This window comes from Hippopotamus amphibius, chromosome 1, assembly GCF_030028045.1.
Source record: "Hippopotamus amphibius kiboko isolate mHipAmp2 chromosome 1, mHipAmp2.hap2, whole genome shotgun sequence".
In the NCBI taxonomy this organism is placed as follows: domain Eukaryota; kingdom Metazoa; phylum Chordata; class Mammalia; order Artiodactyla; family Hippopotamidae; genus Hippopotamus; species Hippopotamus amphibius.
The window spans coordinates 45,194,168-45,205,357 of record NC_080186.1 but is presented as its reverse complement, the minus strand read 5'-3'; the positions used below and the strand labels follow the sequence as shown (position 1 = coordinate 45,205,357).

Below are 11,190 nucleotides of genomic sequence, written 5' to 3'. Positions count from 1 at the left end.
TTCTAAGTTATTTGGGCTCATTTTACTGTTTCTTGTATGCTTTTTATACTTGAACTGTTTTGCAGCATTGCAGCAGTAATTTAAGGCTTGGCTGGAAAGAAATCAGCAACTGATTAGAAATGAGAGGTTTCAACAAAAGCTCTTGATAATGTTACCTCAAGGTATACCATCATGCAGTCATCATTGGAGCCCCATATCTGATAATTTCATAATGCTTAAGTATGTAAACATCAATAAAATTTGGAGCATCTGCACTAAGCAATATTATAAGGCTATGTTGTAAAAGTGTCTACGTACATATTTCATGATGAATTTTGTCTGTTGATTCCCCATGACTTTTGCAAAGCCCTTTATAGCACTCTCACTATCACTTTAAATGGGTCCTTACAACATCCTTCTGGGAAAGCGGGATGGGGTTTAACATCTCCATTAAAATGAATTTAGGGAACAGGGGACTTCCCTGGTGGTCCAGTGGTTGAGACTTCACCTTCCAGTGCAGGGGGGCGGTGCTTCCAATGCAGGGGGGGCTGCGGGTTTGATCCCTGCTCAGGGAGCTAAGACCCCACATGCCTTGAGGCGAAAAAACCAAAACATAAAAAAAAACACAAGCAATATTGTAACAAATTTAATAAAGACTTTTAAATGGACCACATCAAAAAAATCTTAAAAAAAAAAACAAAACAAAAGAATTAAGGAAACAGAGTCTCAGAGAGGAGAGGCAGCCAGCCAGGCTCTCAGAATTATGGAAGGCTCAGGGGTGGAGTGACAAATATTGAGGCAGGAACTGGGCCTCACCTCTAGGTCTGGAAGCTGGCCTCTCAGGTCCCTGGGGCAGTCTAGTTGTGGTGCCCACTTAGCATTGTCCAACCCAGAGCCAGGCCCTGGCCTACAGAGCAGTCCAGCCCTCAAGCAGCTCTCATTGTAATTACAAACGGACCAAGGCATCCAGAAACAATATTGCACCCTCCCGGGGTTCAGAACACTTTCACGTATCTGCACTTGTTTGGTTCTAACCACAGCTCTTTGAGGTAAGTATTCTTTTCCCCATTCTTCAGATGAGGAAACAGAGAGGCTGTGACTTGCCACCTTATATTAGGTAGGTATTAATTTGGCAGAGTCGGAATAAAAACCCAGGTTTGTCTGACTCCAACTGAGGTTTACTGATCTCATGTGCAGAGGGTCTCTGCTCGCCACATGAGATGGAGCCCTAGACCATAAGGAATACAGGGAAAGATAAATCCAGGGGAGGGGGGAGAGTCGAAGAAGGCTTCACTAAGTGAGATTTTTGCCTGGTTCTGGGCAAGAAAGATGCATTTAGAAAGATGGAGGGAGCCAGCAGAAGTCAATCTGAGCAAGTGACAAGCTACAGACTGGGAGAGAGATGTAAGATCCATGTAACAAATGATTCAAATCCAGCATAGAGAAATCCATAAGTCAATAAGAAAAAGATGAACCACCCGTAGAAAAATGGGCAACAGATAGGAAAAAGCGCTTCACCGGGGAAGCATCCACATGACCAATATATTGGGTTGGCCAAAAAGTTCGTTCGGGTTTTTTCCACAGCATGGAAAAGCCAAACCAACTTTTTGGCCAACCCAGTATTTTACAAGGGCCTCGTAACAGCATGGGATGGGGCAGGCCTTCCAAATTCCAACCACCTTAAAATCTTGCTAAAATGCAGGTTCTGGCTTGGTGGGTCTGAGCTGAGATTCGTCTCACAGGTGATGAGGATGATGCTGCTGGTCCGAGGGCCACGCTTTTGAGAAGTGAGTGGACAGGTAGGGGCAGCGCAGGACCCTTGCAGCACCTCAGGTCTGTATCCCAACTGTGCCTCCTTTCAGCTGTGAACCTTCGACAAGTAACAGTGTTTCTGTGCCTCAGTTTCCTCATCTGTAAAATGGAGATAATGGTAGTCCCCATCATCTGTCTTGGGAGGACTAATGAGTTAATATACGTAACACATGTAGTGCAGCTTGTGGCAAAATAAGTGTTCATTAAATGTTAGCAATTGGTGGTGGCCATAGGAATTACTAGAGAAACGCAGATTAAACCACACCAACAGGGAGATCAACTTGATGATTGGTGATGACCTAAGAGGGGTGGGAAAGGGATGGTGGGAGGGAGGCTCACGAGGGAGGGGATACGGGGATATCTGTATAAATACAGCTGATTCACTTTGTTGTACAGCAGAAACTGGCACAACAGTGTAAAGCAATTATACTCCAATAAAGAGCTGGGGAAAAAAAAAAACACCGAGATACCATTTCACACCTGACAGCAGATGAATGTCAGAAAGTCTGACACTTTCAAGACTGGGGAGACAGAAACTCTCACACACTGCTAATGGGAGTGCAGACTTGTAGAGCCACCTGAAAGAGTGGTTTCGCAGTATCTGGTAAAGTTGAGGGGCCCCTGCAGTGTGATTCTAGATGTATGCGTATGTGTGTGTCTAAGAGAGTGTGTAAAAACCAGCCATTGGAAGCATGCACAGCATATTCAGGAAACTGACTCTGGGGAGGGAGGGAAGGAATAATACAACTGGGGAAAAAAGAGGCGTTCAATTTTGCTATACTTGATTGAAAAAAAAAAGTCTGAAGCAAAAATGACTAAATGTTAACATTTGTTATCTCTGGATGGTGAACACATGATTATTTGTTACAGTACTCTTCCAAGTGTTCTGTATTTTCTTAAGTTTTTGAAACTTTTTTTCCAGGGAAAGGGAGGGGGAAGGAAAGGAGAGGTTAGAGCAAGCAGGCCAAGTGGGCCCGGTGCAGTGTTGGGTGTTGAGTGGGGAGGACAAAGAGGTCCATGTACTGGGGCAGCACCTAGCTGAAGCTCAGAGAGGTTGAGTGACCCATTGGAGCTTACACAGCTCAATGTACCATCAGCACCAAAGTTCCCACTCTTGCTAGAAGTTTACCCAGGAGTGGCCCGAGCAGGGAAGGGAGCCCAGCAGGGTGGATGTAGAGGTCGTACAATGGAGCCCAGTCCTTTTTTCTCAATATAACCTGGCTGTGACACCAGGAAGTTCAGGAATTGAGGCACCAGGTCCTCCCCTCCATCTTTCTAGGACCCCGTGCTGCCCTTCACTCTAGGGTTCTTGGTGGCATCCTGAGCCCTGGAGAAATACAGTGCTGCCAGCACAATCAGGTATGGCGGCTGTACTGTACCTGGACTGGAGCAGGAGTCTGGAAGAAGGGAAATTTCACGTCCCTGAAGAGTCTTTTCATAAAGGAACACTGAAGAATCACCGTCAAGAAAGGTCAGAATTGAAGAGCATGAGTGGTCCTGGAATGCAAATGGTCATCATGCATGATACCACTCTCCAGTCATAGCCACAGCAGACATCACTATTCAATCACAAAACGCTGAGTCCTTACCTCAGAATCCTTCTGAACCCCGTGTTCCAGACACTCTCAACAGTCAGCTGGAATTGACATGCAAGGTGAAATCTAGATGCATCTTCAGCACATGCCATGAGGGTCCTGCCCGTATCCCTCAGCCCTTTCCATTTCAGGGCACATCAGCCTAGCTTGCAACTGCTGACACCGGCATCTCTTTGCCTAAGGCGGGCCGGGGTGCCAGGAATAAACACCCTCCGGCAGTTCTCAGCCAGTGACTGGCAAGAACTGGCAAATGCATACCTCAGTTCCCTCACCCTCAGGTGGAGTGACTCCGAGGGGCATCTTCTCCCAAATTCCTTAGCAAGAGAAAGTTCCTCTTTCCCGCAGTGGGATGAGTGTGATAACACACCTGGTTTTGGAGCCTCACTTCCATCATTCCCCCAGTGTTTCCTGGGATCACTCCCACTTAAATCTGCTTGCCTTCAAATCTGGTCTTAGGTCTGATAACGGGGATCCCCAAACTAAGACACCCTCTTCATCCAGTGGAATCCCATCTTTTTCTAGACAGGAGAACTGAGGCTTGGAGAAGGGGAGTGACGTGCCCACGGCAGAGCCAGCGGCAGGGCCCTCATGAGAACCCCGTTCCCCTGACCTGGGGGTTAGCCCTTCCCAGGGCTGCTGCCTTCTGAGGGCTGCCCCTGAGTCTGTCCATCCCACCCCCTACTCCCACCCCTACCCCCATGGACTTGGTAGTTTATATCCCAACAAAAAGAAAAGGCCGGTTACAGGTTAGACAACCCATGGGCATCAGAGGCAAGCTGCAGAGGGACCTCCCTGGAGCCCCCAGGCCCACTTCTGGAGGTAGATAGCCTTGGTCCGGGGCCTCTGACCAGACTCTTAGGCTCCCAGGGCCCTGGTCTTTCAGCAGAGGGGTGAGCTGGGTTGGTAGAAGGCATTATTCAGGGAAGCAACCTGCCCCTGCCCCTTCTCCATCACAGGCACCATCTCCAGAAAAGTCAAAATGTATGTGGCCACTTTTTTAAAGAAAATAATTTAAAATTATATTTGCTTTATATTTTAATAGGAAATGCATATTCTTTCCACCTAGATTACATATTTAATTGAACAAACATTAATGAAAAAATGATCCCTGCTTTTCAGCCACTGGAACATTAACCCTGGGTCTGTCTACCTGGATATTCATGCAGCTGGGGGGCCCAACATTCTCCAGTCTCATCACTGATGTTGAGGAAAAATCACACCCTGAAAATTTCCTGTGTTAACCGCCCCCAAAACCCCCACCATGTGACCTGATGGCAGTTTCTCCCTCTCTGAATTTCAGGCTCTTCTGTAACATGGGGATGAGAATTCCACCCTTGGAGTGTGGCTGTCAGACTGCAGAGTGGGGAAGGGCCAGGCAGGAGCAGGGCCCTTCTGCCCTTCCCTCCGAGTGGGAGGCAGCCTGGGAGGGGCCTGCCCACAGGGAGGGTGCGGCCAGGCAAGGCCTCCAGTCATCCCTCCTCCAGGCTGCGCCTGGTGCCAGGCAGGGAGCCTGCGCTGAGTTCTCCGCACCCCCTCAGGGCCCGGGGACTGGAGCCGGGAGCCAGCGACATGAACAAGATCTTCCCCCGGGTAAGAGCTGCCCTGACACCTCCTGACCTGGGGGAGCCAACCCCAGCCTGAGGGTGAGCAGAGAAGAGGGGGGACACTGAGGTGGCTCAGGTCCCCCACCGCCCTGGAGCCTCTCTGCCAGGCTGTCGGGGGACCCAACAGGTGAACCAGGTACCCCTGCTGGGTACAGTTCAGGTGGCAAGTGCTGGGAGGGGACAGGAGGCCGGAGGAGGGAACGGTCGAATGATGGACATTTGGGGAGGGGGCGTCAGCGGGAGCCTCTCCAAGGGGGGAGCCGCCGAAGCTGGTTTGAAGGGTGAATGTCTGCCAAGTGCACAGTGGAGGAAACGGCATTCCGGGCAGAGGGCACGGCACAGGCACAGGTGTGGGAAAGTAAAGTGGGCATGATGCGTTTGGGGCGTTCAGCGTGCTGGAGTGGGAGGACCGGTGATTCCACCCAGGGCACGTGGTGACGCTTCTGAAAAACTTTTCAGTCTGGCTCCCTGAGGCTGGACCTCGCCTCACCTCAACCCACCCTTCACTTCGTTCTCTTGGGCAGGGGGACGGCAATGGCAACACTGCTGATGCTGGAAGCAAAGCCCCCCCTGGAGGGGAAGGTAAAGGACGGAGGGCCTGGGGCTAGCCCCTCCCCCTCACGGGGCTCCCTTGAAGCTGGGCCGTTGCTATGGAGACACAAAGGGGGCTCTCTAAGATCCTGCTCTCTCTCAGACCTCCGCCCCCATGATGTCGTCCACTCCCAGCATCCTGGCCAACCATGCTGACAGCCATTTGCTTATTAATAGGGCGGTTCATTCTACAAGCATGTGTGGAGCACCTACTGTATGCGGCCCACCTCAGAGTCACAGCACCACATACAGTTCCCCCCCCACCCTGCCCCCCCATAATCTATAGAGGAAAGAGCTCTGGAGTCAAGTCCCTGACTCAGAGGGTGACCTGGGCAATTCTCTTTACCTCTGAGGGATAGATTAGATGGGATCACACACTTATTTAGCACCTGCTGTTGGCCACTGGCTCGCCACGTGACCAGGACCATTTGCTTTACCTCTATGGAATAAAGGAAGGAAAGAACACATTTACTGAACACCTACTATGTGTTTCCAATCTTGGCCCTCATTTCATCTTTTAAGGAAACAGACCGAGAGAGGTAGCTACTACTAACAACTATTAATGATCAAGGCCCTATTACATGCCTGGCACCGTAGGGCATCTTTCAACCCCCAGGACAGCTCTGAGAGGCTCCAGTTATGGGGTAATAACAGATGAGGTGGCTGAGGCAAAGGGAGTTCGGGTAGCTCAGCCAGCTGGGATCCCACACGGATGGGAGGCAGGAGGCAGGGTTCAAATTCGAATCAGGGTCCCTCTAGTTGCAGAGTCCCAGTGCCCTTGTTGCTTCACGCTGGTGCTTGTTTATTTCAAGCCTGGCTCACGGAGGACGTGGGGTGGAAGAATGGCCTCCTTTTCCTGTCTTTCCCTGGGGGTATGGCACCTAAGGACTTTCAGGCTTTGAAGTGCAGACTTCACCTGGCCGTGGGCCCGGAGGCTCTCCTGTAACCCCACCTGCCCAGTCTGTGCTGCGCAAATATTTGAGGAGCGGCTGCTTGGACGACCAGCACGCCTCTCCTTGCCTGCCTTCCGCTTCTCCCTGGTTACCTGAGTTTACAAGGGAGCCACTGACTAAGGCTGCAGGGAATAAGGGTTTTAGATTTATGCTGCGTCTCCTATTATCATCTTGCTTTCCAACACACACCCACCCCAGGCTCCAGCCACCCCGGGCCACTTGCTGTGCCCCACATGCCATCCAGGCCTCTACTCCTCCAGTGCTCTCTACTTGGAGTGCCCTGTCCTGGCACCTTCCCCTCACCTGCCTGTGGAAATCCCACCCTCCTTCAAGCACCCGTGATACCTTGTTCACACTTACCTAGCCACACTTGCCACCTGGCTCTGTGAGCTGCTGGTGTACAGATATAGTCTGAGTGGTAGGCGAGCACAGAGCAGGCAGCTCTGGAAATGTGAGTGGAATGAATGGAAATGACCTGAACTGACCTGAATTGGGCCCTTCTCTTGTTTCCTGGTCTCTAGGTCAGAGTATTCAGAAAGCACCTAGTGTATGCCTTCCTGCCATGTCTCCAGGCTGAACCCTGGGGACATAGAAGCATCAGACCCGCTCCTGCCCCGTCTCTGAGATAACTGTGCCCCAGAGGACAGCAGGAGTGCCCACACTCTTCTTTTTACCTGTCCACTTCTTGTCTTCTAAGTGCAACTACAAGCTTTTGAAGGGCAAGGGTCAGAGCTGTGACTGCTTTTGTGTCCTCTACAGAGCAGGGCGCCTAGTAGGACCCTAAGAAGACTTTCTTTCATTATTTCACAAGCAAGCAAAAATGAAAGGATCAAAGTCCGTTAAAGAGGAGGACATCACCTATTTCCACAGTACTGCAGATACAGAATAGCACATAGTAGATGCTCAATGAACACGAACAGTAGCTAAAACCTTTATAGCACTTACTGCGTCCCAAGCACTGTTCTGATACGGTACCTAGCTTAATCCTCTCAACAGCTCTGAGGTCAGCCTTATGACCCCCATTTTCCATATGAGGAAACAGGCACAAAGAAATAAAGTGGCTTTTCAGTGTGGCCCAACTGGAAAGTGGCGGAGCTGGGATTCCAACCAGCATCCTGACAGTCTCCAGAATGAGCAATCAGTTGGCATTGCGGAAAGGGCACCAGTTTCAGCAGCAAAAAGGTGTGGACTCACATCCCAGCTCCACACAAGGTGACCTGGACCTTTTCTTCTCTGAGCCTCCGTTTCCTCATTTATAAAATAAAGCTTGTCTTGAAAAATAAGAGTAATGACTATGAAGGGCCTGCTTTGGTCTCTGCCCGATAAGCAGCTGTCTCTCTCTCCCTGCCTCCTGAGGAGAAAGCCTCGTAGAAGGACAGGAGGGTGGGGGGTGGAGCAGGGACGCGGGACCCTCATCCCAACTGCCACTCACCAGACTGGACCTGGGCCAGAGACAGCCTTCGGTGGGGTGGGCCCGCAGACAGAGCCGAGAGCATCACAGTGGGCTTGGGAGCCCCCTCCTGTGGGGAAGCCTGTCCTCCCCCCGGGACCCCCGTGGGGAGGGACCACTTGTAGCGGTCAGGGCAGGGGATCCTTGGGTCCTGGCGCTGGCTGCTCCGTCACTGGTTTCCCACCCCACACAGCAGACTGCAGGCTTTTTTGTTGCTCGCGCCGAGGGGCCTGCCTCTCAGCCTTCCTGCTGCTCCTTCTGGCAACTCTTGCAGCCCTGATCGCCCTAGTCGTCATCCTTGGACCCCCACCTCGCACACCAGGTCAGTGTAGGCAAGAGAGCGTGGGTCAGACTTGTTGGGAGGGGATGGGGACACAGAGACGTGGGGGAAACTGACCCTCCCTGGCTTCTCCACGAAATGACTTGTGGACAATTCCTTAGGAGACAAGCAGACACGCACAGACACTGACATATACACATCTCTGAGCTTCCACTTGCACATCTATAGCATGAGCCATTGAGAAGACGCAGCTCTGATGCCACCTCCTCCAGGAAGCCTTCCCTGCCTTCCTGGTTTAGGATCCTTGTCTCAGCTCCCATAACTCTCACACTTCCTCTTACCCCAGTCTGGTCACCCTGGGTGGTGCCATCCATCCGTGTGTCTGCCTTCACCACCGAGGACAGGGACCTGTCCAATACTTCCCTGAGGCCCAACTTCAGTGGTGGGCCCCAACACCACCCCTGCCCTCATGGAGCTAACAGTTTGGAGAGTGACACAGATATTAATCCAATAAGCACATTAAGGCAGGGTTAATGGGCCTCTGAGAGCCTGGACCAGGGCCCTGACCCAGTCCAGGAGTCAGGATGGGCACCTTGAGAAGTGAAAGGTGGCTGAGGCATGAAGCGAAAGTGGGATTGCTTAGTGGAGGGGCTGGCGGGAAAACCACAGGGAACACCACCTGTGTGGAGTCCCTGGGGTGGGAGGAAATGTGAGGAGAAGGTCAGTGCACACGAAGAATGGAGCAGCGGGTGGGACCAGGGGCCCAGGACCTCAAAGGCTGCACTGGGGAGGGAGGTCACCATCCAGAGAGCCATGGGAGGGGATTAAGTTGGGGGCAGGGTGTCACCAGACCTACCTTTGCGAGAGATGGCTCTATCACCTAGCAGGAGGTGCTTAGTAGGGGGTAAAAGCCACAGCACACTGCATGCCTGAGCATGGGCACTGGGGGCAGATGTGAGCACACAAGGAGTCGCCTGCGTGTATGCACCTGTGTGTGTGTTTATGTGTGTGCATACATGTGTGTGCAGGTGTCTCTGTGTATACACGTGTCTGTGTATGCAGGTACACAGCTGTGTGAATGCGTGTGCCCGCGTGTGCACATCTGTGTATGTGTGAGTGTGTCACTGTGTGTATGTCTGTGTGAGCAGCTGTGTGTGTGTGACAATGTAAGTGTCTCTGAGGGCTGGCCCCCTCACACTAGCTGGGGCAGTTCCAGGAGATGAGCCGTGGTTCACATGTGCACAAACACACAGGCGCAAACCCCCTCCCACCTCCAGCCTGCACACACACATGTACACGTGCACAGCCTGCAGAGCCAGACCTCCTGCTCGTCAGCCAGTTTCTCTCCCCTAAGTCTTTGGGGCAGCCCCAGGGCTGGGTCTTCCCCCCACCGTGGGATGGGAGGGAACCCTCTCAGCAGGACGGGTGCTCAGATGGCACCCCCCGTTCCTGGACGCTGGGGAGGCAGCCCGGCCTCTCGAAAGAGCGGAGGCAGCAGCCTGGCTTACTAGCCGTGTGGCCGGGCCTGTCGCACCTCTCTCAGCCTTACTCTTCTCATCTAGTAGATGAGGCTGATGATGACACGTCACAGAGGTGTCTGGGGGAAAGAATAGAATAAAAACGTGAAGGTACGTTGCAGCCCCTAACGTTGTCCCAGTAGTAAGGGATTGTGGCATAACAGCCCCCGGCTGGCCCCAGGACGTTGCCTCTGACACCCTCACCTGCACCAGGAGCCCCACCACAAAAGCCTCTTCACTGACTTGCGCCCTGTCCTCACGAGCTTCCTTTGAGACGGTCATTCAATAAAGACGGGAACCATGACTTTCTCTGCACTCTCTCTAGGGTTATTCACTCAGAGGCTTCTGTGTAATCTCCCCAGCTGTGCTGTGGGGTGTGCGCTATGATCCCCATTTTGTAGACAAGGAGCCTGAGGCACAGAGAGGTCAGGTCATCCACCCACAGTGGTAGAGCCAGCAAGCGGAAGAGCGGGGGCTTGGACACTCTCTCCGACGCTGAGCCCAGTGTCCTCCCCGTGGCCCCAGCCCTCGCTGGGGGCCAGTTCAGGGAAGCACAGGGGGAAGACCTTGGTGATGCCCTTGGGAACACCACCCTTGACTCTTCCGGGGCTCGCCCTGCCCGCTCAGCCGCCCAGGCCTGCGTGACGCAGATGAACAGGACGGGATTCCTGTGCCGTGACCAGAGGAGCTGCATCCCGGCCAGCAGTGTCTGTGACGGCGTCCGCACCTGCGCGCACGGCGAGGACGAGGAGGAAGCCTTGTGCCGTGAGTAGCTCCTCCAGGGCCCCTCGGGAGTTGCCCCCAACTCCAGCTCTCCCTGCAGTCATACTGAAGCTTGACCACCTCTGAGCATAGCAAGCACCCTCATGTCCTCAGGCCTTTGCTTATATTGCTTCCTCAGCCAGGAACATCTGCTCCCACCCGGTCCCAGTCACACGCACACATGTGCCCACACTAGGGAAAGCCTCCACTCTATGTATCTCCATGCCCAGAGAACCTGTATGCAACCCCCAAGAAAGAGTTCAAGGGCTACCTCCTCCAGGAAGCCTTCCCTGATTCCCAAACTAAATGAAGTTCCCTCATTTGGGCCCTCACAACCCCTGTGCTTCCCTGCATCCAAGCCCTAGTCGCATTGGTTGTCACTCTCAATTGGCATGTTTGACACCCCCATCAGACTGTGAACTCCTCCAGGGCAAACCTAGTCTGCTTGATACGGGGGCCCAGCGCCTGGCACAGGCACTGCACAGAAAGGTATCAGGAATGATTTGCCAAATAAATGATGAAATGAGTGAGTGAGTAAATGAATGAATGGGTAGGTCTAGTCCAGACCTTAGAGACCTGACAGTTCTTGAGAGAGGAGCATGGCACTTGCCACAGAGGAGGGAGAGAGCCTGGTGAGTTGGAGCGGG

The 11,190-nt window shown here is 52.7% G+C and overlaps 1 protein-coding gene and 1 long non-coding RNA gene across 10 annotated transcripts in view; one reads left to right on the top strand and one right to left on the bottom strand.

The window, feature by feature from the left end:
- Positions 1 to 1,724: 1,724 nt before the first annotated feature.
- LOC130848388 (uncharacterized) lies at positions 1,725 to 4,734 on the bottom strand. The gene is made up of 4 exons (XR_009052615.1): positions 4,655 to 4,734; positions 3,381 to 3,427; positions 3,171 to 3,288; positions 1,725 to 1,890 (listed from the first exon to the last, which is right to left on the bottom strand). It is a non-coding gene; the product is annotated as an uncharacterized LOC130848388 (long non-coding RNA).
- Positions 4,735 to 4,869: 135 nt separating this feature from the next.
- LOC130838387 (intraflagellar transport protein 25 homolog) overlaps positions 4,870 to 11,190 on the top strand; it is an 82,898-nt gene continuing 76,577 nt past the window's right edge. For 2 of the 9 annotated variants that reach the window (XM_057711425.1, XM_057711451.1), the window contains exons 1-3: positions 4,870 to 4,976; positions 5,515 to 5,572; positions 10,409 to 10,546. In XM_057711425.1, coding sequence (XP_057567408.1) covers positions 4,956 to 4,976; positions 5,515 to 5,572; positions 10,409 to 10,546 — 217 coding nt within the window. In that variant the 5' untranslated portion in view covers positions 4,870 to 4,955. Of the gene's footprint in view, positions 4,977 to 5,514; positions 5,573 to 7,055; positions 8,307 to 10,408; positions 10,547 to 11,190 lie in introns of those variants that run through there. The other 7 variants (XM_057711414.1, XM_057711404.1, XM_057711525.1 and 4 more) reach the window with 6 other exon arrangements.